The sequence below is a fragment of the Poeciliopsis prolifica genome, unplaced genomic scaffold (assembly GCF_027474105.1).
Source record: "Poeciliopsis prolifica strain line A6 unplaced genomic scaffold, Auburn_PproV2 SCAFFOLD033, whole genome shotgun sequence".
Lineage (NCBI taxonomy): Eukaryota > Metazoa > Chordata > Actinopteri > Cyprinodontiformes > Poeciliidae > Poeciliopsis > Poeciliopsis prolifica.
The window spans coordinates 6,095,778-6,119,222 of NW_026562408.1; the positions used below are offsets into that span (position 1 = coordinate 6,095,778).

General features: G+C 37.8%; 3 protein-coding genes across 4 annotated transcripts in view; all 3 read right to left on the minus strand.

Moving 5' to 3' along the window:
• Positions 1 to 9,173, minus strand: part of trim3b (tripartite motif containing 3b) — a 30,693-nt gene extending 21,520 nt beyond the window's left edge. The window contains exons 1-2 of one of the 2 annotated variants that reach the window (XM_055051347.1): positions 8,996 to 9,173; positions 7,633 to 7,699 (exon numbers count right to left, since the gene is read on the minus strand). The gene's annotated coding sequence lies outside the window, so the exon portion shown is untranslated. Of the gene's footprint in view, positions 1 to 5,050; positions 5,280 to 7,632; positions 7,700 to 8,995 lie in introns of those variants that run through there. The other variant, XM_055051345.1, reaches the window with a different exon arrangement.
• Positions 9,174 to 11,782: 2,609 nt separating this feature from the next.
• LOC129373394 (FH2 domain-containing protein 1-like) lies at positions 11,783 to 13,091 on the minus strand. The gene is made up of 2 exons (XM_055051274.1): positions 12,939 to 13,091; positions 11,783 to 12,781 (listed from the first exon to the last, which is right to left on the minus strand). Exons 1-2 carry the CDS (start codon positions 13,089 to 13,091, stop codon positions 11,783 to 11,785), a joined length of 1,152 nt encoding a protein of 383 aa, XP_054907249.1.
• A 4,217-nt stretch (positions 13,092 to 17,308) lies between these two features.
• LOC129373573 (FH2 domain-containing protein 1-like) lies at positions 17,309 to 23,082 on the minus strand. The gene is made up of 11 exons (XM_055051579.1): positions 22,973 to 23,082; positions 22,621 to 22,682; positions 21,567 to 21,669; positions 20,976 to 21,061; positions 20,587 to 20,687; positions 20,437 to 20,507; positions 20,219 to 20,326; positions 19,125 to 19,195; positions 18,907 to 19,021; positions 18,657 to 18,821; positions 17,309 to 18,499 (listed from the first exon to the last, which is right to left on the minus strand). Exons 1-11 carry the CDS (start codon positions 23,078 to 23,080, stop codon positions 17,501 to 17,503), a joined length of 1,989 nt encoding a protein of 662 aa, XP_054907554.1. The 5' UTR covers positions 23,081 to 23,082; the 3' UTR covers positions 17,309 to 17,500.
• Positions 23,083 to 23,445: the final 363 nt, after the last annotated feature.

A 23,445-nucleotide genomic window follows, 5' to 3' on the forward strand; every position in this document is an offset into this window, starting at 1 on the left:
AACAGAAACACAAACAGATAGCTTGGTCAAACTAGGACCAGACCACAGTACGGTTTCAGATAGGTGAAAATGTATTACACTCAGCCTGTTAAAGGGAAATGTGGACAGCTTAGAGGTTTGTCATAATAGGGGTGATTTCAGGGAGGGGAAAAAAGGTCAAAGGAACGGTTTATGTAAGAGCTGTAAGCACAGAAGAAAAGTACACCAAGTACATTGTGAAAACAAAAGAACTTTGCCATGGGCTTTTTGCTCACACAGATAAACATCACACAGTGAAAAATGTCAGTGAATGTACATTTTGTTGTTCAACCATAAGCATGCACAAAAACTCTCAGAACAAGAACATGTGGATTAACTAGTCAGGAAATTATTCTTATGATTATCTGAAAAGTATTCATACTCTTTAAATGTTTTAATATTTTCTCAGGTTGCTGAAACAAATTCCAATGTGGAGATTTTGTGAAATAAATATAACATTAAGACATGCTTATGAAGTAGAAGAAAATTAGCCATTAATCCCAAATTTGTACAATACAAATCAGAAAACAATTAAACTATAATTTCTTTTCACTCATATTCTTTTGGTTGAAAACTTATTTTTAATATTGTTGTCCCGTTTGAACAGAACACCTTTTTGTGACAGAATGCAGACTTCGTATGGCTTTCTTGGAACAATAGTTTTCTTTGTGCCACTCTGCAATAAAGGTCAGACCTTCAGAATGCATAACAGACATTTAATGTTGCAAAGGATTCTCCCACCTTGTCTGTGGATCTCTGTAGCTGCAGAGTAATCATAGGTCTGGGCGGGTTGATGTATGACAATTTTTTAAAGTGAGTTTATTGTGTATTCTCCAGGCACATGATGTCATTTTCTAAAATAATCATGTTGGCATGTTACCTTCAGTTGTTATGAAAAAGCTGTCTATATCAAAAGCAACTTACAAAAAATTTGACTTTAGATTCAAATGCCTTGAAATAGGCCTCTTTAAGAAATTCTTTCCCGTTCTGTTATGCCCCTTTCAGCACAACAAAGCTTCTGCATGGTGCTGATTACAAACAGCATGATGCTGTTTGTAATCTCTGTCAAGCAGTTTGTTGTACAAACTACGTGACTGAGAAGTAGTTTGTGTGACAAGGTGTTTTGGGGCCTATGGTATGATTTAAAGCTCACACAAGTACATTTTGTATAATCCCCCTCTTTAAGATTATTCAGAAAAATATTTCATGTGCTTTTCCTTCAAATTTTCAATTTTGCTCTCCTTTTTGTCAGACCCCAAAACAAAATCTCAATCAAGCAAGTCGAAGTTTGTATTTGTATTGTAATAAATTGCGAAAAAGTTCAAGGTATATAAAAACTTTAGTGGAGCATTGTACAGTGTGACTGTGAGACTAAGACTTAAGGAATGTTCTCAGAATTCACCTATCTGATCTATCCAAACTCATTCAAAAATCTAATCAATGATAATTGGTCTATGGTCCTATATAGACCTTTCTTGCTCAGAGTTGTAAGCATGCTCAGACACCTACGCTACTCAGCCGTGCCATTGAGCAACATCATCTGCCTCTTCCACCAAACTGTCACCACAATGACAAGGCAGAAAAGCAGTGAGGCCTGACTGGTGACTAAGGTGTAACTTTCATCATGTGCAGAGTGATGCACCTTTTTCTATCCTGTCAACAAACAGTGGGAGTCTGAGTGACATAACTTCAGCTAAAATGATCAACTTGTGTGAACTGAGCTGATCACACCATGTAGATACAGGAAGTGCCTGTATCCACATGGTTTATAATAGCAGACAAACAGGTATTCGCTGCTATTGCCTCATGCTGCTACTTCTGGGAAACAGAACGAAAAACACAAAAACATGCAAAAATATGAGTTTCCCTTAAAATTATAAGCAACCTTTTTTTGTAAGAAGCCTATAAAATCACTAAAAGGAACTTATTGTGTTTCACAAAAATGACTGGGCACAACATTCCAATTTTATAGAGCATGATCGCAATGAGACATTTAGTAACTGTTGATTAACTGTTTAATACACTAGCATTGCAAAACTAAATCCTAGAGTTTTTTTCTGCATCTTGTGACACACTGTGCCTCCTTATAATACAGATTCTAAGCTCCAAAGGACTTTGCAAAGACTGTGAGGGAATGGCTGTGAGGGGGAAAAAAGAGAAAACTTCTGGGTGAAAGGATAAATCTGAGTAATGCTTGTTCTTTCCAAAGCACTAAGAATATAATTAATGTTTCTGATTAAAATAATTGCACAGACACAGAGAGGAGTAATTCATTAATCTAGCAACTAGCATAGATTTAATTGCAATATTTTGTCTGTAAAATGAATTCAATACAATCTGGTTTTATTCATAAAGCCTTCAAAAACCCTGGAAGGACAAACTGCTGTGCAATACAACAATAATCCACAGAGATAATAATATAACTGGTAAACAAAAACAGAGATTAGAAGCTAAAAGGGATTCAGCTAAAACACACCATTAAGATAAAAGACACACTTGAAATAAAATAGAGACAACAATCATAAAATTGATGCTTAAGAGGTAGCACAAGCTGTTGCAAATAGGTTAAAATTAATCAAATTAATCTTCAGTTCACAGACTATGACTACTCCAACAGTTTAACTGATTCAAATGATTCTGACTTGCTGCGTTGGACACCTGTTTCATATATTTTGCAAACAAAACAGAAAAAAACCTTCATATGAATTGAAGAGAAAATATATACATACAAATTTAAAAACTCAGTTTTCACATTCATCATGTGTGGATTGCCTGTGTGGATTGTATTTTAAGTTAAAAAGGTGTGAAAGAGATCCTTGTGTGCTTTTGGGAAAGATTGAGCTAAAGCTATCCTCTTTGTCATATGTTACTAAATTGAATTTAATTAGATTCGTTCAATACTTGTTTTATGTAGTGGTGAATGCCAAACATTTTCAAATGTTCAGGATTCAACTGGAAGTAGATAAATGGCTCAGCCATTTATCAAATCTGGCAATTAAACTGAAATATCATTACACATAAAACATGTTGGTCAAAATTAACAAAGCTATCTCTTTTTCAGTAACAATCTCTATGAAGAAGGAGAGTAATTTGAATGCAAAATGATATTGGTTTTAGTCAGTGCAAGAGAGAACCAGTGATTTTTTTTAAAACAAAGCAGGAGCTGCCTGACATTGACAGCATCAACACACAGTGTTAACTAAGCAGAGAGGTAAATATAGCTGCAGCACAAACAGAGCAGAAAATCCCGTCATTACAGCGACGCTGGCAACCGTTCATCACGTTTCACCACTAGGTTTACATCTCCTCTCGTCTGACTCCCACCGCTCTCATGCAGCTCCTGGGACATTCCTCCCATGCCAGCTAGGCATTCCAGTCTTTGCTCAGCATAGATCAACCTGAAGTTTCCCTCAATTTTACACAATTTTAACGTTTACACAAAAGTCCTCGTTTGTCTTCCCAAACTATCTGCTCATGCATCTTTAAAAGTGTTCTGCTGCAGTCATCTGCTGATTAAATATCAGCGTAATACTCTATTCATAGTAGCTGCTTCAAGCCCATCTAAGGTTCTGCACCAGCTGTATTTTATGTACCAGAGTTAGGAAAGCTCATCTATTTGTTTATTTCATGAAGGGAAACTTTTCAGACAATTGTTGAGCTGTGAACACAAAATCTACTGTTTTGTGAAGCTTGTGAAGCAAGTGGGTAGTGTAGCTGACATTTATTCAACCTCCTCAAATTTATTAGCTCAATCCATATTCTCAGCTGCCACCACCGTGTTTCACAATGAAGATTTTGTCATACGGAGGTTTTTAAATGCAGGCAAAGTTAACACAGTCACATTAAGATTTGTCTGGAACAGATCACCTTTTCCCCCCATGCTTGTAGTGTAGCCTACATGGCTTAAGGCAAAGTGCTATTGAGATTTATTTATCTATGACTTTATTATAGCATCTCTTCCATAAAACACCTGAGTTAAACCAAAATTGGAAATAGTCACTTTGTGACTTCTTTAGTTAATATTCTCCTTATCCACCCAGTTAGCTATGGTGTACTGAACAGAGCTTTGTGACAAATTTATATTTGTCTATGACAGAAAACTGCTTTACACTTTTTCACAACTCTAACCTGTCTCATGTGTTTGTTTTTTAATGTTCTCTAACAAAGCCCTGAGGCATCATGTTTAAACAAGAGCTGGATTTATATTGAGAAAATGACAGACAATTTAACTCCATTTATGAAGCTTTTGAAGATTGGTTGCTGTGGATTTTACGTAGGGATATTCAAATAAATGGAACTGAATACATACTAATGCCATACTGTTCAAATTTAAATGGACAAAAATCTTGGTAATTATTTTCCTTTTAATTCACAATTATGTTCCACTTTGTGCTGATCTGTTACATATAATCCCAGCCATAATACATTAGTTTGCGGTTGGAACATATTAAAGTATGAAAAAGTTAAACTGGTGTAAATACTTTTGCCAAGTATTGTATGTGTGTTTGAAATCTGAAAGTATATAAATCAGTGAGAGCAAGGCAGATTTTCACCTGACTTTAGCAGAGACACAGTCATAAAATATTTCAATTTCAAACTCTGATGCAAGTTTTAAGGCATCATTTCAGAAATCAGAAAGTTTTCTGAAGTTAGCAATGCCCACAGAATTCAAATAAAATTCAGGCCTGGACTTGACTAATAACCACAACTCATTTTTCCACTTATTGTTAAACCCAGCCAGCTTAGTGTGATATAGATGAGGTATAGATGAACATATTTATATTTCACTGCACAATGGTGACCTGTAAAGGGGCACTAAATGGGCCTCAGTGTTACTCTGCATACAGACAACATAGGGTGTGTGGATTAGCCAGTGATTTCTAATAGGGAAAAAAGAATGATATGGCAAAAGGAAGACATGAAAGGAGAAAATACTTTTCTCTTTAATCATACAAAAGATGGCATGGTATAAGGTAGTAGAAGAGAACATTTAGTGGGGGGTGCCATGAATGGATGAGAAAGATTCACTTACAGTGTGTCCTTTAGAGATGAAGATGAAGTTTCAGTTTGTTCTCCTCCAGCAGGAATGATATCCGTTTGCTAAACCAGGCATTGCCAAAGCCAAAGAAATACACCCCACACAGAGATAGGTAGGAAGAGGGTGTGTGTGCGTGTGTGTCAGAGAGAGTGGATTGACGAGAAGGCGGTTTGGGATCCTGCTTTATTGTGTGTGTGGGTGTGTGTGTGTGTGTGTGTGTGTGTGTGTGTGTGTGTGTGTGCGTGTGCACTGTCAGGAGCAGAACGAGACTGAGAAGGAGAGAGAGAAAGAAAAAAAGATGCAGAGAGCTTGAACGAGCTGAGTGGCTGGTGTGAAAGTGGGAGGGAGCTCGACGGTCCAATAGTGAGCAAGATGAGCTGAGCAAACAGGAGATAGCAACAAAGAGACAGATTTTTTTTTTCTAAATCCTGATCACACACCACATTTTGTCTGTTTTCTCTATATTTTAGATTACGATGGCAGAGGAAATGAGAAACACCCAAAGCATCAAACAGAAAGTGGGGGTTGATCCATTTGCTACGTTCAGCCAAAGGCTTCAGCTCAAGATGTATTTCTCTCACGCACAGTTTTTAGGTGCAGGGAGACTGATGGGAGGAACACAGGAGATAAATCATCAAACCCTCCTTGGGGCTCTAATAACAGATTGCTTGAAGGATGGACAAATGGAGTGCAGCTTAGAAGGCTGAATTGAAGAGCTGACAGAAAATAACAGAAAACCAATATAAAAGAGGGAGTTGCTCCCTTTTTACGTCTGCTTAGTTCTAAAACCTCATATAAAAAATTGTCAGCAAACCAGCATTGAGTCTGTGTCCATGCACACAGGATGTCTATGTGCATGGACAGCTAAGACATGTGCAGCGTCCTGCCTCCTCAGAGTGTGTGTGAGACACTGGTGTGCATAAGCATGGGGGCGGGGGAGCAGACCGTCTTTCTCGGGATTTTGCTGCGGGAGCACAATGTTGCCATGGAGACTGCATCCATTGCAGCAGAAAAACGCAGATGGACAGCCTCTCTTTCTTCCCTGATGTGGCCCAGGTTGCCTCTCATCCCTGACCTGCAATTCATAAAAAACTTGTCCTTTTGACTTTGTGGATAGGTGGAGGAAAAATGCTCCGGGTGTGGACCAGCCTATGACTCAGACCGCTGACAAACTGCTTATGGCAGAGGTGAAGGCCTTTTTGTTGAATTATTAGAGAATGTTTAATCACAGAGCAATGTCTTGCACGATTAAGATATACATATCTAAATACGTCAGGATACATAAATTAAAGGTAAATCAGTTGTCATACTTCCTGAATGTAATTACAGCTCATTGGAGAGTGAATGGTCTGCATCTGAATGCATGCTAATACGGACATAATGTTGACACTAGGGCACACAATCAGTATCTCGTTACTAAATTCAAAACATCAATTTGAGTTGACTTCAAAAGTGAATAAAGACAAGTAAGAACATATTTGGAGGGAAATCACGTGCAAACACAACATGACTCAGTTTTTTGTGAAGGCACAAAGAAATATGACCAGTTCTAATATCCCTCAAACTCATCTTGTTTAAATCTTTCATTTGGTAGATAACTGAAATTGTTTTCTATTTGCATGTTAAGCTTATTTATTTATGACTAATCTCTGATTATCAAGGGTTATCATCATAAAGATGATAGCCCTTGAACTTTCTCACATTTTATCAGGTAAGAGCCACAAACATCAAGGTATTTTACTGAAATTGTACGTGATAAATCAGCACAACAAAACAAATATTTGTAAAGTGGAATAAAAATAATGTTCACTCAAAAACATAGATTCTGAGAACAATAGCTCGGTAATCGTCAAAACAAAATCAGCACATTTTTAAAAATCTAATTTTGTTACTCTTCATATTTTGATGTCTCCTGACCTGTTCTTCTTCTGACCCATGTATCCAGTAGATTGGTTAAAATGTGTGCAAATTTTTTCTGAAAAAAATAAGTTTTTATTTATTATTAATTATGTAAATGTATTTATTTATTCTACTATTGTTATTATCATTAGCACCTTGTCTGTGCATCTAACTAACAAAACAAAACCAATTTTAATCAGTAGAATTTCTTCCCAAAATATATTTACTATGCCGTGTGTCAATAATTCCAATTCTCATACAGATTCACTGTAATTTGAGATCTTTGGTTGAATGAAACCAAAATATAACTTTTTTGGCCAACCAGCAAAATATTTTCTGAGGTAGAAAACAAACACAATGGTTCACACTGACCTCTTTCAGAGGAGATTTTGAATCTTCTCTGAAACGTCATATGAAAATGTTGCAGTTTAGAAGTGAACACTTCAATGTCTGCTGCATCTCAAGTTGATTTTGTTTCATACCACAGAAAATTACATCATCCGTATAGATGGAGTTCAAGCTGCAACAGTGAAGATCTTAACCCATCTTATTTCAAAGTGATTTGGTGACAATTTTACATAAGCTGTGACAAAATATTCAACTTCCGAAGGATAGAGAAATAGGTGAACTTGCTACAACCAACCAGCAGACAGTGTAACACCTTCATTTGCTTTTACCTGTCCATTTTGCTGAGCCCTGGGTTGCTGATGAAGGAGAGCAGATTATCCATGCAGTCTTCTTTTCCTAAGAGGAATAACAATACAAACTGTATCAATAAAGAATATCAGATGTAGTTCAAATATGTTGTTTCAAATTGTACAATTTACTTCCTTTCAAAATTGTAAAGTTAGGTTCTGAAAAAACAAGACATTGATGCAGACTAACGTAAATAAAAAGCGCCATCTAGTGGTTGAATGCAGAAAGAATCCATGAAAAGCCATTTAAGTTTTGATGAGGAATATGTGTTCAAAATGTCATTTTACGAAAAAAACATATTGATCGGACTTAAACCTTGATTACCTGCAAGCAACGAGATGCACACTGCTGTATGAAACGCAAAAGCGAAAGTTAGGCTAGAACTAAAGACAACAGTCAGCAAAATATGAAGAGATTGAACGAAAAATTGCACCACAGGACACAGGGACGGTGCTACGGCCAGGCTGTGTTTCGTATTTATCATAAACAGTGGACCAACGGTAGCGCGTCTGACTCCAGATCAGAAGGTTGCGTGTTCAAATCACGTCGGGGTCATATTTATATTCTTAAATATTGACGATCACATTTTTGTTCTTAGTGTTACAGAAAACGGAAAAAACTTTTCATCGACTAAATCAAGATAGCGAAACATATGACTCTGCATATAAAGACAAGTACAAACGTTTCCAATAATTGACTTTAAAATTTGTGAAGAAAAAAAAGTGTCGAACAGATGAACTGGTTTAGAAATAAACTTGATCTAGTTTTTAGATCCCTTTGTTTTTCATTAGCCTATTGTTGTAACGGTTCCTTTCTTTAATGGAAACCAAATGGATGGTAAAACGATGCAGTTGGAAAAATTGAAATAATGACCTTGCTTAATGTAGTGTTACTTCTTTTTGGTCTAAAATATAATTGTAATTTACAAAAAGCTAACTTTTGCTGATTTCTATAAAACAGGAGAAAAAAAAGCCATTCTGGAGGCGTAATGTCTATATAAAAAAAGTTAGGGCATATTAAATAGATTTCTTATGCATTTTTAATACAAATATAGGCTATCAATTTAGTAGATAGATTTCTTTTCTGAAAAATAGATAAGACATATATTTAATAAGCGGCTACTTTAAATCTAACCGCACCCTCGTAAATAGTTACATGCCCAAAGCGTTAATGGTGGATTAGGTTACGCAGCGGCTACCACAGACACTACGTAGTGGTTTTGGGACGTTACCAAGACCATGACATTCAGCTGTAGGAGCACTTAACAAACAAACAGTATTACTAAGTACATATTAGAGGCTATTTATGAAAACCAAGCTGTCCTGTAATCTTCCACCACATTACCTTATAATCTCGAAGCCAATCCTTGTTAAAAACGAGCAGGAAAGTTCTATTTTCCAGTTTTACCACTCCTTTGTCTCCTTCTCTCTTCAGTCGTAGTTTTCTTGTGCGTCTCTGCCTTCCTTTCGTCTCACATGCTCCTGCTGAGCTTAAAAGCTTCAGTGCAGCATGACTGCCTTTCTAACTCAGTCCAAGCATCTCTCTCCCCACCGCTCATGCCAGTCTCATCTTTCACCGAGAACACTAGACTCTGAATGCACAATTCATTAGCAGAGCCCTGCAAAGAGTGAAACTTGGCTGACACATAAGGTCTGTCCTTAGGAGCAGACTCACATGAGGAGGTCCTTAGCTGCACTTGTTTCCCATCACAATGGCTCGATTGTATTTGAGGGTCTCATTTTACATGCAACAGGCCAGTTTTTCCTGGTATCTCTGCTTTTGTAAAAGCATATGCTTTGAGCTTTCATTGGTTTTCTAAAGAGGTGATGTTTTTAAGAGAACCTTTCATGGTGAAGCTATACCCTATTTTTATTGTTGCAAAACCTCCCCCTTTTTAATCAAATAATTTGTCAAAAATGCCAAGTGTTACGGCCCAAGGCTATTCCTTTGGGGTTTAGCACCCTTGCTCCAGATATTCTCATTGGTGCTGATTGGAAGTGGAGGCAGCTGGCCAGTGTCTCCATCAATGACATCAGATCAGCATAAAATGCACCACCTTTTTCTCATCAGCCCAGCCCTTTTCTTTCTGTCTGTCCACTTCTCCTCTTTTTTCCCTTTCCTCTCCAACCAGCTATAATTTTTGTTAAATAAATCCTATTTTAAGTTATCCCATGCGTTGCTTCCTTTAATTTGTTATGGTATTAGAGCCAGACCATAACAAATTGGGGGCTCATCCAAATTTATGTTATAGTTTGGCATGACAGTTTTCTTTTTTGTTAGTAAGTTTTGTTTATTAATTTAATTGGGAAGTTAGTGTGGGAATCTTCAGTTTTGTCTGAGAGAAATTTTGTTTTTTTTCTCTTCTTTTTCTGGTTTGGGGTAAGTAGTTTGCTTTCATTTCATCTGACGACTAATGGTAAGTGTGATTGTTGACTGGTTTGTGCAATTAAGTATGACTGATCTGAACTGATTCTCCTTTAGGCCTCAGCGTGTCTCCCTTTGGGAGTCATGTGCTCAAAAAACAGTAGTGTGAGATCATATGGTTAGAGCAATTGTCTCGGGGGCACAGCCGTAGTGTTGAGAAGGTTGCCAGTTTCTGGTCGCTTTTTTCACTCTACTGGTATTTAGTGCATAAGTACCCACCGTCCCTGATCTCTGAAGACTAGGGTTGAGCTAGATAGTGTCTGATAGGCAGTTAGAGGGGAGGTTCAGGTTGGTTGTTTTGTGTTGCACAGATTGTCAGCAATTTACTTTAAATTTTGAAAAACTGTTTTCTGATTAAGAACTTAATTATGTCTGTTGAAGATTTTAATAAAAATCCATCAGCAGGATTTCTGGATTTGTGTTCAAGAGAACAATTAGTAAAAATTGCTGAGCACTATAAAATAAGTGTTGGTGATAAACGGTTGAAAGAGAATGTTAAAGCAATTTTAAGGGAAAACTTAATTGAAATGGGTGTTTTCTTTTTCTTCAATGCCTGAAGATTTGGATTCAGAGGTTGTAAAGCCTAAACTTTTGGATTTTGAACAACAAAAAGAGATAAGATTAAGAATGCAACTGGAGAAGGAAAAGGAGTTGGCTTTGGAGAATTTACGACAGCAAGCAGATTTGGATAAGGTTCTTGCTTTGGAAAAACTAAGACAGGAAACTGAATTGGCAAAAATAAATTTGGAAAGTGAGAAATTACATCTGATGAAAGAAAGCAAATTGTCTGTGGAATCTTGTGTTATGGACTCAAAATGTAAGGCCTCTGACATTTTAAGTGACTTGCGTTTGGTGCCTAAGTTTAGTGAAAAAGATGTTGAAACTTTTTTCACTTTGTTTGAAAGGGTTGCAGAGACAAGAGACTGGTCTGATTCAGACCGCATAGTTTTGCTTCAGTGTGTTTTGGTTGGTCGTGCTCAGGAAGCTTTTGCTATGTTGAGCTTAAATGATGGCCAGAATTATGCCAAGGTAAAAGCTGCAATACTGAAAGCGTATGAATTGGTCCCTGAAGCATACAGGCAGAAGTTTAGAAACTGGAAAAAAGGTGACAAAACTTATGTAGAGTTTGCAAGGGATCTGGAGATTCATTTCAATCGTTGGTGCACTTCCTCTGAGGTTAAAACACTTGGTGACCTCTGTAATTTAATGGTTCTTGAACAATTTAAGAACTCTGTTTCTCAAGGCATTGCAATGTACATTAATCAACAGAAGGTAAAAACTGTATCAGAAGCTGCAGTGTTGGCAGATGATTTTGTCTTGACACATACCAAACTAACAAATTGCAAGGATTTATCAGGGGTAATAACGCAAAGGAGGAGAGTTGCGAATTGCAATTCCAGAGATATATTGACCTGAAATGAAGTGCACATTAATTTACTTATACATGGGGAATAAGGTAATGTCCTTTAATTAATAAAAAACACTGGCATGAATTTCACAATTTGTTTCATCTCCCCTCTCCCCCAGAAGAAAGAAAACAAAGCAAAAAAAGAACACCCTCAAAGAGCAAAGCAAGTCCCTATTTGCCTTCTGTCCTCGAAAGGGTAAAAGCATGACATTCAACATATCTTTAGCCATATAAAACACAGAAAAACGGAGAAAGCCTAGTTTCTGTCTTTAAAACTTTAGATTAAGAAGTGAATTATTTCATGTTTTTTCATCCAAATTGCAGAGTTTACTTCTGCTGCCAATAAGTTTAAACAAAGACTTCAATCCAGATGTCCCTTCAGCGTAATTTTCCACCTTTCTGTCACTTCTTTCCTTTAAGTCTCCTACTCTTGATTCAGAGGAGACGGATCTTTGAGATACGCTCCTCTGGAATAAGTATCTCAGTCGGAAGCCCATTCTAGGAGAGCGCAGGGTTTCATCCACGGAGGCCGACCTTGGCAGTGGTCCCTGTGACAATGCTCTCTGACGGATACACTCAGGAAGGGAGGCAGACCCTCCAAATGGAGAAGTCAGACTTTCTTGACTATTACAATTTTTCAAGTCAGTTTCATCATTCTCCCAGACTCCATCATCAGGATCATTTCCAGAAGATGTTGATGATCCTCTGCGGGCTGTGTCTCTCAGGCTGTTGCTTCTCGGAGAGCAACTTATGGGGCTCAGAATAGTCCATGGAGATCCCACATTACCATTATTGGTAAAGAAGTAGTCCCTAGCTCTAAGTGAAGGGGTTCGTGGAGTACTAGCTTCGTCCTGTTCTACTTTCGAATGCCGAGGACTCCCCAATATCTCATCATTACGGCTGCCTTTGACATTTTGGTAGCAAATTACCTTCCGGGTTATCTCGCGCATCTTTTCGGCTTCTTCCTTCTCCAATTTTGCCAATTCCACATCTTTAAGTAGCTTAGTTTGTTTCTTCACTGGGCTGTCTGTAGTTTTGCAAGAAATTGGCCTTTCTTTTTGTGAAGTCTGAGAACAGGATTCAGAACGCAAGCCTTTAGCCTGGGGTTGATAATTCTTCCTACATCTGCTTAAACCAGATGGGGGTTTGGATAGAAGGTTGTGCAGCGCTGACTCTAAGCATGAGTCATCTGTAGGGTCAAGTGCTGAACATGAAGCCACAGAGCGTTGTTTAGCAGCTAGTTGCATGCTCTCTGAGCGCTTGTGTCTTTGTTCAACAGCTTCTCGCTCTCTGTTCTCCTGCAGGTCATGTAAAGAGAAAATATTTCATAATGAACCAAACCTCCAGAAAGGAAAACCTAAATAAAAATCCTTCAAATTTGTGAAAGGTTCAAACCACTGAAAAAGTAAATGTTGATCTCATAATAAAAATGCTGGATATTGTTAGTCTTCTTACCTGTACAGCTTTGTCAAACCTTTTACAGAATGAATAAAAGATGGAACAACACTCTTCAAGTTTGAAGGTAGCTGGGTCTTCACAGAAATACCCTGCGACAGCATCGCTTAAAGCCTTCAGTTCATTCAGGGACAGGTCAACGTCTGCAAGCATAGAATCTGCCCTTGTTGCACCCTTGAAAAGAACTAAAAAAAAACTGAAGAGTTTCACTTTTGTGCAACTTTATTAAAACAAAATCCACGGTTCAGTATACAGCATATATTTTTTCTCTCTCGTTTTTTTTTCTCTAATCTAACAAGGTCATGAACTCCTCACTCCCATCATGCACCACTCTTAAAGTGATATTATCATAACATAAATCAAATAAATGCTATTCTTAACATATGGTCAATTTTCAGGGCTCTACACCCTCTGTCAAAAAGTTATAAAATACATGTATAGATCTTAGTTCTTTTGTCAGTTGACTGGTAAACCCAATCAAGTCATAAACCGGGCACCACTGTATCCTATTCCGACTATTGGTAAACCATTTGAGCACTTAATAATTGATTGTGTGGGTCCTCTTCCACCTTCACGTTTGGGTGCTAAGTATCTTTTGACAGTTATGTGCCAAAGTACCAGGTATCCAGCAGCCTATCCATTGCACACACTTACTGCAAAGTCTGTGGTGCGAGCGCTTGGGCAATTTATTTTTTATTCAGAGTGACCAAGGATCTAATTTCTCCTCTCATTTGTTTGCACAGGTTTTGAAGCAGCTACACATTCAGCATAATCAATCTACAGCATATCACGCACAGAGCCAAGGAGCACTGGAGCGCTTTCATCAGACATTAAAATCTTTACTCCGTGCTTACTGTGTTCAGATGAAGGCTGATTGGGAGGATGGTCTGCCTTGGTTATTACTTGCAGCGAGAGAAGTAACGCAAGAAAGTATGGGCTTTAGCCCTAATGAATTAGTATTTGGTCATACTGTGCGTGGTCCATTAACAGTTTTGCGAGATGAGTGGAAAGATGCTGAACCACCACCACAAAACTTGTTGCATTATGTTAATGGGTTTAAGCAGAAACTCTTTACTGCAACGCAGATGGCAAATAAGAACCTATCATCTGCACAGGAAAAAATGAAGTGCTTGTATGATAAGAAAGCTGAACATCGTGTTTTTCTTTCAGGTGATCAAGTCCTGGCTTTACTTCCTGTTGTGACTTCACCATTTCAGGCCAAGTTTTCTGGCCCACACACAGTTTTGAAACAGCTTTCCGACCAAAACTATCTCATTGCAACTCCAGAAAGACGGAAGAAACAGCAGACGGTTCATGTAAACCTCTTAAAACCATACCATGTTCGCGGTAAGACTGTATTGGTGGATGATATTCACCCTGTGTGCATCAGTGAAACGCTGACATCTGCTGGAGGTGAATGGAATGGCGATGGGTTGCCTGTTCCAGATTCAGCCATGCTAACTGGTCGACTTATAAATTCTGAAGTACTGAAGAACTTGGACACTATGCTGAATTATTTACCAGAGACTCAATGCTTTGAGTTGATTCGGTTGATAAAATCTTACTCTGATTTATTTGCAGATATTCCATCCTGCACACATCTGATTGAACATGATATTGAGGTGGGTGATGCACAACCTATAAAACAGCGGTTTTACAGGGTTAGCCCTGAGAAACGCAAATATCTTGATGCTGAGATTGACTACATGTTAAAAAACGGGATCGCTCAAGCATCATGTTCAAGCTAGTCTTCACCTTGCTTGCTAGTTCCAAAATCAGACAAAACATACAGGTTTTGTTCTGATTTCAGAAAAGTCAATAGCATAACCAAAACTAATTCATACCCGCTACCTCGTATGGATGACTGTATTGACCAGATTGGTAATGCTAAGTTCATTACTAAAATAGACCTGTTAAAAGGTTATTGGCAAGTCCCTTTAACAAAAAGGGCACAGGAAATCGCTGCCTTTATTACACCTACTGGTTTGTACTCGTACAATGTTATGCCTTTTGGTTTGAAGAATGCCGGCAACTTTTCAGCGCTTGATGAATAAAGTTGTTGGAGGTTTAGAAGGTTGTTCTGTGTATTTGGATGACATTGTTGTCTATTCTCATAGTTGGTCTTCTCACCTGGAACAACTCACAACTTTGTTTGACCGTTTGGTGGAGGCACGTCTCACAGTGAATCTAGCCAAATGTGAGTTTGCTCGAGCAACTGTCATTTATCTTGGTCATCAAGTGGTCAAGGTAAAGTATGTCCAGTTAAAGCAAAAGTAGAAGCGATTGAAAACTATCCACCACCAACTACTAAAAAGGAACTCATGAAATTCCTGGGTTTAGTTGGGTATTATAGAGCCTTCTGCAGAAACTTTTCAAAGGTGGTTGCACCTCTGACAGATCTTTTGAAAATTAATGTGAAATACAGCTGGTCCTCTGTCTGTCAGCAGGCTTTTGAAGATGTGAAGAGGATGCTATGTGATTCTCCTGTTTTGTTGGCTCCAGATATGAATAAGCCTTTTAAACTACAGGTTGATGCCAGTCATGTTGGTGCAGGGGGAGTCCTTTTGCAAATGGATGACTTTTTAATTGAGAGACCTGTGAGTTTCTTCTCTAGGAAGTTTAATAGACATCAACTGAATTATTCAGTCATAGAAAAAGAGACCCTTGCTCTTATTTGGTCATTACAACATTTTGAGGTTTATGTGGGCTCAGGTCCTTTAACTGTCTTACAGATCACAATCCTCTGACCTTTTTGAACTCTTTTCAATGCCCAAATCAGAGACTTGTGAGATGGTCGTTGTTTCTGCAGTCATTTTCTTTAGATATTCGTCATATCAAGGGAAAGGATAATGTCATCGCAGATGCTTTGTCAAGAGCGCAAAGTCAGTAACTTTTTTTCCCCCCTTTTACCTGTCTGAGTCACTTCATGGTACCAGTTGTCGACTTGGACATGGGATATAAAAGGATCTGGATTTTGTTTTCTGTTTCATCTCAGCTTGTCTGAGATATCGTGAGTGTATTTAAACTTGTTTTTCTATTTTTTTTTCAGATGTTGATACATAGGTTGCCCAGGGTTCCGGTAGGGACCCTGTTTTGAAGAGGGGGGGTGTTACGGCCCAAGGCTATTCCTTTGGGGTTTAGCACCCTTGCTCCAGATATTCTCATTGGTGCTGATTGGAAGTGGAGGCAGCTGGCCAGTGTCTCCATCAATGGCATCAGATCAGCATAAAATGCACCACCTTTTTCTCATCAGCCCAGCCCTTTTCTTTCTGTCTGTCCACTTCTCCTCTTTTTTCCCTTTCCTCTCCAACCAGCTATAATTTTTGTTAAATAAATCCTATTTTAAGTTATCCCATGCGTTGCTTCCTTTAATTTGTTATGGTATTAGAGCCAGACCATAACACAAGCAACTGTAAATGAACTCAGCAGAGGTGGAATAAATTTGCATGGGCAGAAACATCCTTACACTACAAGCTAGAGGTCATGATTGTTCAAAATGGTTACCTAGGTGATGCAAATGAATGCCTTTTATATTCCAGTTTTGGTAGTTTTACAAAATCTTGTTTCAGAGACACTAAAATTTAACAGGTCCCACAAAAGCATGCAGCCTTACAAACATGGTATGAAGGCTGGATGGAAAGCTTTGCTTTAAATGTGATTTGAGTTTTGATTTTTTTTTTTTTTTTACAAGTGCATTTACAGACTGGTTAGACACCTCCTCCCATCCGTTAATTGTTTTGATCAAACTAAACTATATGTTCTGTAAAATTGCTAAGAAATAGCTTTATTGCAACCAACATAGGGTGTTGTAAGAAAAGGAACCAATCTCTTCCTCCCATAGCCTTTCATAGTGGAGGACCTGTGATGCTCTGGATTCAGACAAAATTGATTTTGGTAGCATGAACTCTGAAGTACCAGCACATTCTAAAAAACCTTGGCCTCAGCCAGAAAATGTTTATTTAATCCAAAACATCTTTATTTTACATATATATGATCAAAAACAATAGCACAAAAACAAAACAAAAAAAAACTTTCATGTCCGTCTCAGTCCTCAGACCTATATTGTCAAAAGGCTAAGGTCAAAAGATTACATAAAAGAGGACCTAAGTTAGTGTAGTCAGACTGTGTGAGAGGAATAATTAAAACATAGTGGGTTTAATTACAAAAAACAGCGATTCACTACCAAACTAACAAATTGCAAGGATTTATCAGGGGTAATAACGCAAAGGAGGAGAGTTGCGAATTGCAATTCCAGAGATATATTGACCTGAAATGAAGTGCACATTAATTTACTTATACATGGGGAATAAGGTAATGTCCTTTGATTAATAAAAACACTGGCATGAATTTCACAATTTGTTTCATCTCCCCTCTCCCCCAGAAGAAAGAAAACAAAGCAAAAAAAAGAACACCCTCAAAGAGCAAAGCAAGTCCCTATTTGCCTTCTGTCCTCGAAAGGGTAAAAGCATGACATTCAACATATCTTTAGCCATATAAAACACAGAAAAACTGAGAAAGCCTACTTTCTGTCTTTAAAACTTTAGATTAAGAAGTTAATTATTTCATGTTTTTTCATCCAAATTGCAGAGTTTACTTCTGCTGCCAATAAGTTTAAACAAAGACTTCAATCCAGATGTCCCTTCAGCGTAATTTTCCACCTTTCTGTCACTTCTTTCCTTTAAGTCTCCTACTCTTGATTCAGAGGAGACGGATCTTTGAGATACGCTCCTCTGGAATAAGTATCTCAGTCGGAAGCCCATTCTAGGAGAGCGCAGGGTTTCATCCACGGAGGCCGACCTTGGCAGTGGTCCCTGTGACAATGCTCTCTGACGGATACACTCAGGAAGGGAGGCAGACCCTCCAAATGGAGAAGTCAGACTTTCTTGACTATTACAATTTTTCAAGTCAGTTTCATCATTCTCCCAGACTCCATCATCAGGATCATTTCCAGAAGATGTTGATGATCCTCTGCGGGCTGTGTCTCTCAGGCTGTTGCTTCTCGGAGAGCAACTTATGGGGCTCAGAATAGTCCATGGAGATCCCACATTACCATTATTGGTAAAGAAGTAGTCCCTAGCTCTAAGTGAAGGGGTTCGTGGAGTACTAGCTTCGTCCTGTTCTACTTTCGAATGCCGAGGACTCCCCAATATCTCATCATTACGGCTGCCTTTGACATTTTGGTAGCAAATTACCTTCCGGGTTATCTCGCGCATCTTTTCGGCTTCTTCCTTCTCCAATTTTGCCAATTCCACATCTTTAAATAGCTTAGTTTGTTTCTTCACTGGGCTGTCTGTAGTTTTGCAAGAAATTGGCCTTTCTTTTTGTGAAGTCTGAGAACAGGATTCAGAACGCAAGCCTTTAGCCTGGGGTTGATAATTCTTCCTACATCTGCTTAAACCAGATGGGGGTTTGGATAGAAGGTTGTGCAGCGCTGACTCTAAGCATGAGTCATCTGTAGGGTCAAGTGCTGAACATGAAGCCACAGAGCGTCGTTTAGCAGCTAGTTGCATGCTCTCTGAGCGCTTGTGTCTTTGTTCAACAGCTTCTCGCTCTCTGTTCTCCTGCAGGTCATGTAAAGAGAAAATATTTCATAATGAACCAAACCTCCAGAAAGGAAAACCTAAATAAAAATCCTTCACATTTGTGAAAGGTTCAAACCACTGAAAAAGTAAATGTTGATCTCATAATAAAAATGCTGGATATTGTTAGTCTTCTTACCTGTACAGCTTTGTCAAACCTTTTACAGAATGAATAAAAGATGGAACAACACTCTTCAAGTTTGAAGGTAGCTGGGTCTTCACAGAAATACCCTGCGACAGCATCGCTTAAAGCCTTCAGTTCATTCAGGGACAGGTCAACGTCTGCAAGCATAGAATCTGCCCTCTGTCAAAAAGTTATAAAATACATGTATAGATCTTAGTTCTTTTTAAAGGTGACATTTGCAAACAGAGACTAATTTTTGTTTTACCTCCAGAAATTGATCTTGTTGTAAGAGGCCAGGATGCATGCTACTAAACAGTTTAACTTCTTCCATCTTCTGTATTTCCTCCTTCAAGTCCTTGATGATGTCATCTTTACAAATTCTTTGGTAAAATTCAGATACAAACTTGTTCACAATCAGATAAAGCGTCAGACAGAAAAAAATAGGATTTAAAAACATGGGAAAAAACACATTTAAAGGGTAACCTTGATGCCATCCCAATGTGACCAAGTTGGCTTGGAAAAGTCAGCAACTCTGCATCAATCTCCTCTGCTTGCTGTGGATAGCAAAGAAAAGAGCTTTGTAAGCAAATGAATAGGTCTGGAGTTTGTGCATCAATGTTTTCACCTGAAAATATGGCAGAAACCCTTTTATTCACGTATGAATATCAAGGCATGCAGAACGTGATCAAACAAAATAAAATAAACATTCATATACGTTAGCCAAGGAGGACATTGTTAATGGTAAAATGAGAAGAGCTCAAGTAGTTAAAGCCTGAGAGTATATATTGGTACCAAGATATATTGACTGGCTCACCATTTTAGCATTCAAATGAGAATTTTTTAAGACAACTGCAGTCCAAAAGGCAGCAGTTCTTTGAGCAAGACACAATGCTAATTGTACCCATTTACCTGGTAACCACTCTGATTTTCCCAACAGTGGCGTGAGACAGTGTTTGTTAACCACAACCAGAGTCACTATGAATTATCAACATAATCACGGTATATCAAATACCCATACAATGTGGTACCAAAGGACAACATTTAGGCTCAATCTGCAGTGACTTATTTTTCATAAATAATTTTTCATAGCCATTACACTATGAATATGTAAAACAGAAAGTCTTGTATTCAGTCAAAGTATGCGATATGCATGTGCAACATTTTGTCGAGGTGACCTGATTCAACACATGGCGCACACTGAGAATGAAATAAGAATGACTGGGAACAAACTACAAGCTGTTATAAATCTGGACAAATAGTTACTTAGGAAGTAAATTAAATTGTCCCAATATTAATCCTCTGATGTGCTATGGCAAAAATCTGCCCATATTCCAGGATTTTAACCAGGATGGACAAAAGAATTGTGTTTCAAATTGTACATACTGAGTTTGATACATTTGGTTTTGCTTGTTAAGCACCATTTCTTACACAACTCTTTGTATGTGATCACATACAAGTAACTTCACTGACAAAAAATATTTTAGATTAACCTCTTGCAGTTTCATTAATTTATTCGGAAGTGCGGCATAATTTATTGTGCCTTCATAAATTATTTCCATCCTAATTATACACTTTACCTTGGCAACATAGTGCATGAGATTCATCCCAGGCTTGTTGGCTTTGGTGTCTGCCAAGTTGAGCAGTGAAGCCACCCTGAATCCTACTGCATTTGCACTGTAACCACCCTGAAGGACAAAGTTTTTAATTGATTACTCAGTTAAGCAGTTTCACAGAAGCACAACATCCATCAGTTAATACAATGTAATGAAAAATGTCTCTGCAGGAAAATACGAACAGCGTTCATGAAATTCCCGGCTTTCAACACTAGTCGAATCACCGAATGGAGGTCATCGCAGTCCAACAGTTCTATTGGAGGAGAGAAAAAAGATACACTAGGAGCATGTAGGAATATCTGAAGCAATGTAGGAAGCAGGTGAAATATTACCATTAGCTGCTTTGGTCATGACCACAATGGCATTCTTCACTTCCTCCATGAGGGGAAAGAACTCTTCCCTCAGAAGCATCACTTTTAGACGTTCCCCATAGCTGAATGCAAGACAGACAAGCAAATGTTTTTTGTTGTTCCAAAAAAACAAAAAGAAAAAGAAAAGCTGTCAGGTTTTAGGAGGCCTATTAAAAAAAACTAACAATGCAATCAGGTCTGAGTTGTCACACTCAAATGCAACTACACAAAGAACCATCAGAACCAAATTATAAAAACAACACAGTAAAAGTCAGTTGACACCAAGACAGAAAGACTGATCCATTTCATTGTAATTTTGATAACTTGATGTCTCCAGCAACATTCAATTAAATATTTAAAAACAGACTCACCTAGGGACTTTAATGAGCTGTACCATGAACTGGTCTGCCTCAGTTAACACAGAGACTTGACCTCTGTATGACTGCAGCTGTTTTACCTACATGTTGACAAAATGATGACTTACCATTAAACATAAAAAAAGGTAAGTCTTGAATACTTTTGCATTTAGACATTTACATATCAGGTATGAAAAATGATTCTACAGAAAAAATACTAACAGCGTTCATGTAATTCCTGGCTTTCAACACTAGTCGGATCACTGAATGAAGGTCATTAAAAACCGATTTCATGTTTGTAAATAATTTATTTTATGTTAGTTTATATAAGTAACTGAAGGTTGCGTAATGTCTTGTTTTGTCATTGTGCTTAGCATGTTATTTCTGTAGCATAGATACAAAATAAACAACTTCAACACAGAAATGAGATTTAAAAAAAATGTTTTGTTTTAAATAAATACTGTAATTTTATCAGTATACAGGGAGAATTTTGGATATTCTCAAAAAATTTACCCACAAACTATTCCACAGAACCATCGCTATGCCATATTTTTGTTTTGAGTCAATCTATGCATGAAAAATCAACAGGAATAGAGTTCCTGTTACCTCACTTTCTTCTGGTAGAAGCTTGCAAAGCTCTTTTAGTTTGCCATTTCCAAAACTCTGCCAATTCCCCTGATGAATGTTCTCCACTATTTCACTAACAGGCCTACAGACGAAGACATACACAAAACCAGTTAGAACACAAATAAAAAAGTATTTACTTTATTATCAGTACATGTGTAGCTCTTTTAGAAAGTTATTGCTCTGTAGTACAGGCAGAACAGACCCACTAAACAATATGGTGAAGAGCAATCTGTGCACTAATTAAGAACATGGCATTCAATAAACTTAAACCATGAGAAGTTAATTTCACATTATGGTTCATATTTATGAAAGATGTTGGTTTAAAGATTAGAATGATCTTAAATCCACTAACAGGGAATCGATTGCTTTAAGTTTGACTAATTTCTAAACTTCATAGCACATAAAAAATAGATAAACACTCTTTGCACAAAGCCAGATTATTTTATCTATAATAAAAATGCCCACTGGCTGCATAGCAGCTGACACAGTTTCAGTTAAACTAATAGATTGAAGCTGACATCAGTACACCACTTTCTGAGTCATTTCAGTATAGAAATAGAGAACTGAACATACAAGGTTATGTATTCATACTTAATATCTGTACACCGCAAGTATGTAAACTCAAAGTTCTAATTCCTTATTTGAATTCTAATTCCTTTACTTGCATTTATATTTCTGATCACATTTTTAAACTTGTTACTATGATACTGGTTGAAATAAAGTAATGTATTAAACAGTTAAGAAGTTTTTATTAAATGGTCTAAACCGACGCTTTGAAAAGGGATTTCCATGTATTTGCATGAGTTCAGCTGAGATAAAGCCTTATGGTTGGGTAATCATTAGTACAGTGGAAGTGTCGCATCCATCCAGACACCCATAACTAATGTCTGAATGACTCAAAGCACAGCTTAAGTCATTTAACTTCATTAGGTTATTCGGACTCTTGTTTACCTCATATGTTTCAGTACAGAGTTTTTCACAGCATAATTTCCACCATATGCATCTGCCTATTACAATATTAAACACACATTACCTTTTGAAATGTCTTAGGAAGATCCCGATATTCATGCTCCGCTTGGAATCCAATATTGTCACCTAAAAACAAAATGCAGGGTATACTCATTTTGGCTAAAAAGATTGCAGATAATTCAACAATCCAACATTTGAGGAAGATGAAAATAAAAATTCCAGACTGTTTTACTTAAAACAGTTTCACACTAATAGTTGTGTGGAATCAAAAAAAAAAAAGAAAAGAAAGAAATTACTTCCTCCTAGCATCTTTACTACTTCTCCTATTTAGGTTATTTGTAAGCTCGTAAAAAAGAAAAAGAAAGTAGAGCCTGTATGGACAATCTGTTTCTTATTTGTACATATCTATTAGTTACCTGAGATTCCTGTCCACACAAGTTCATCCCATCTCTTTTACTTAAACTGAAGACTTTTGAGGCCCGTAGCGACGCGCTTTTGTCATCATGACTAAATAACTCTTCCATGGTTTGTATATCCAATACCAGGTCCCTCTGAGTCCGTTTGGACGTCCACACGTTCAGCTTACCCAACACATGGTGGTTAGGCAGTGTGTCCCAGTTCAGCTTTTTCATGGAACGTCTTTGGATGTCACAAGAACCAAAGAAAGTAGGAGGTGGAGGTAGTGGAGGAGGAGGTGGTGGTGGTGTTGTTGGTGGGAGTGCTTCTGTACCATTAGCCACAGGAGATGGTTGGACATACAATGCTTTTTGAAAATCCAGCACAGACGGAGGAGAGGGGTCTCTGGATGAACAACTGGGCAAAGTGGATTTTGAACTCCCCTCCAGCATCCTCTCCATCTGTTTTTCCCCTGAGATCCAAAGGCGAACAC

What these genes read in the sequence shown, in the direction of transcription:
- LOC129373394 (XM_055051274.1), bottom strand. Translation starts at nt 13,091, where the DNA reads ATGCTTGCAGACGTTGACCTGTCCCTGAATGAACTGAAGGCTTTAAGC. An exon ending in GGTTTGACAAAGCTGTACAG is followed by an intron (nt 12,782 to 12,938) that starts GTAAGAAGACTA and finishes CATGACCTGCAG; the next exon opens with GAGAACAGAGAGCGAGAAGC.
- LOC129373573 (XM_055051579.1), bottom strand. Translation starts at nt 23,080, where the DNA reads ATGGAAGAGTTATTTAGTCATGATGACAAAAGCGCGTCGCTACGGGCC. An exon ending in CAGCTCATTAAAGTCCCTAG is followed by an intron (nt 20,688 to 20,975) that starts GTGAGTCTGTTT and finishes TCTTGCATTCAG; the next exon opens with CTATGGGGAACGTCTAAAAG. An exon ending in CCGGGAATTTCATGAACGCT is followed by an intron (nt 20,327 to 20,436) that starts GTTCGTATTTTC and finishes TTTGTCCTTCAG; the next exon opens with GGTGGTTACAGTGCAAATGC.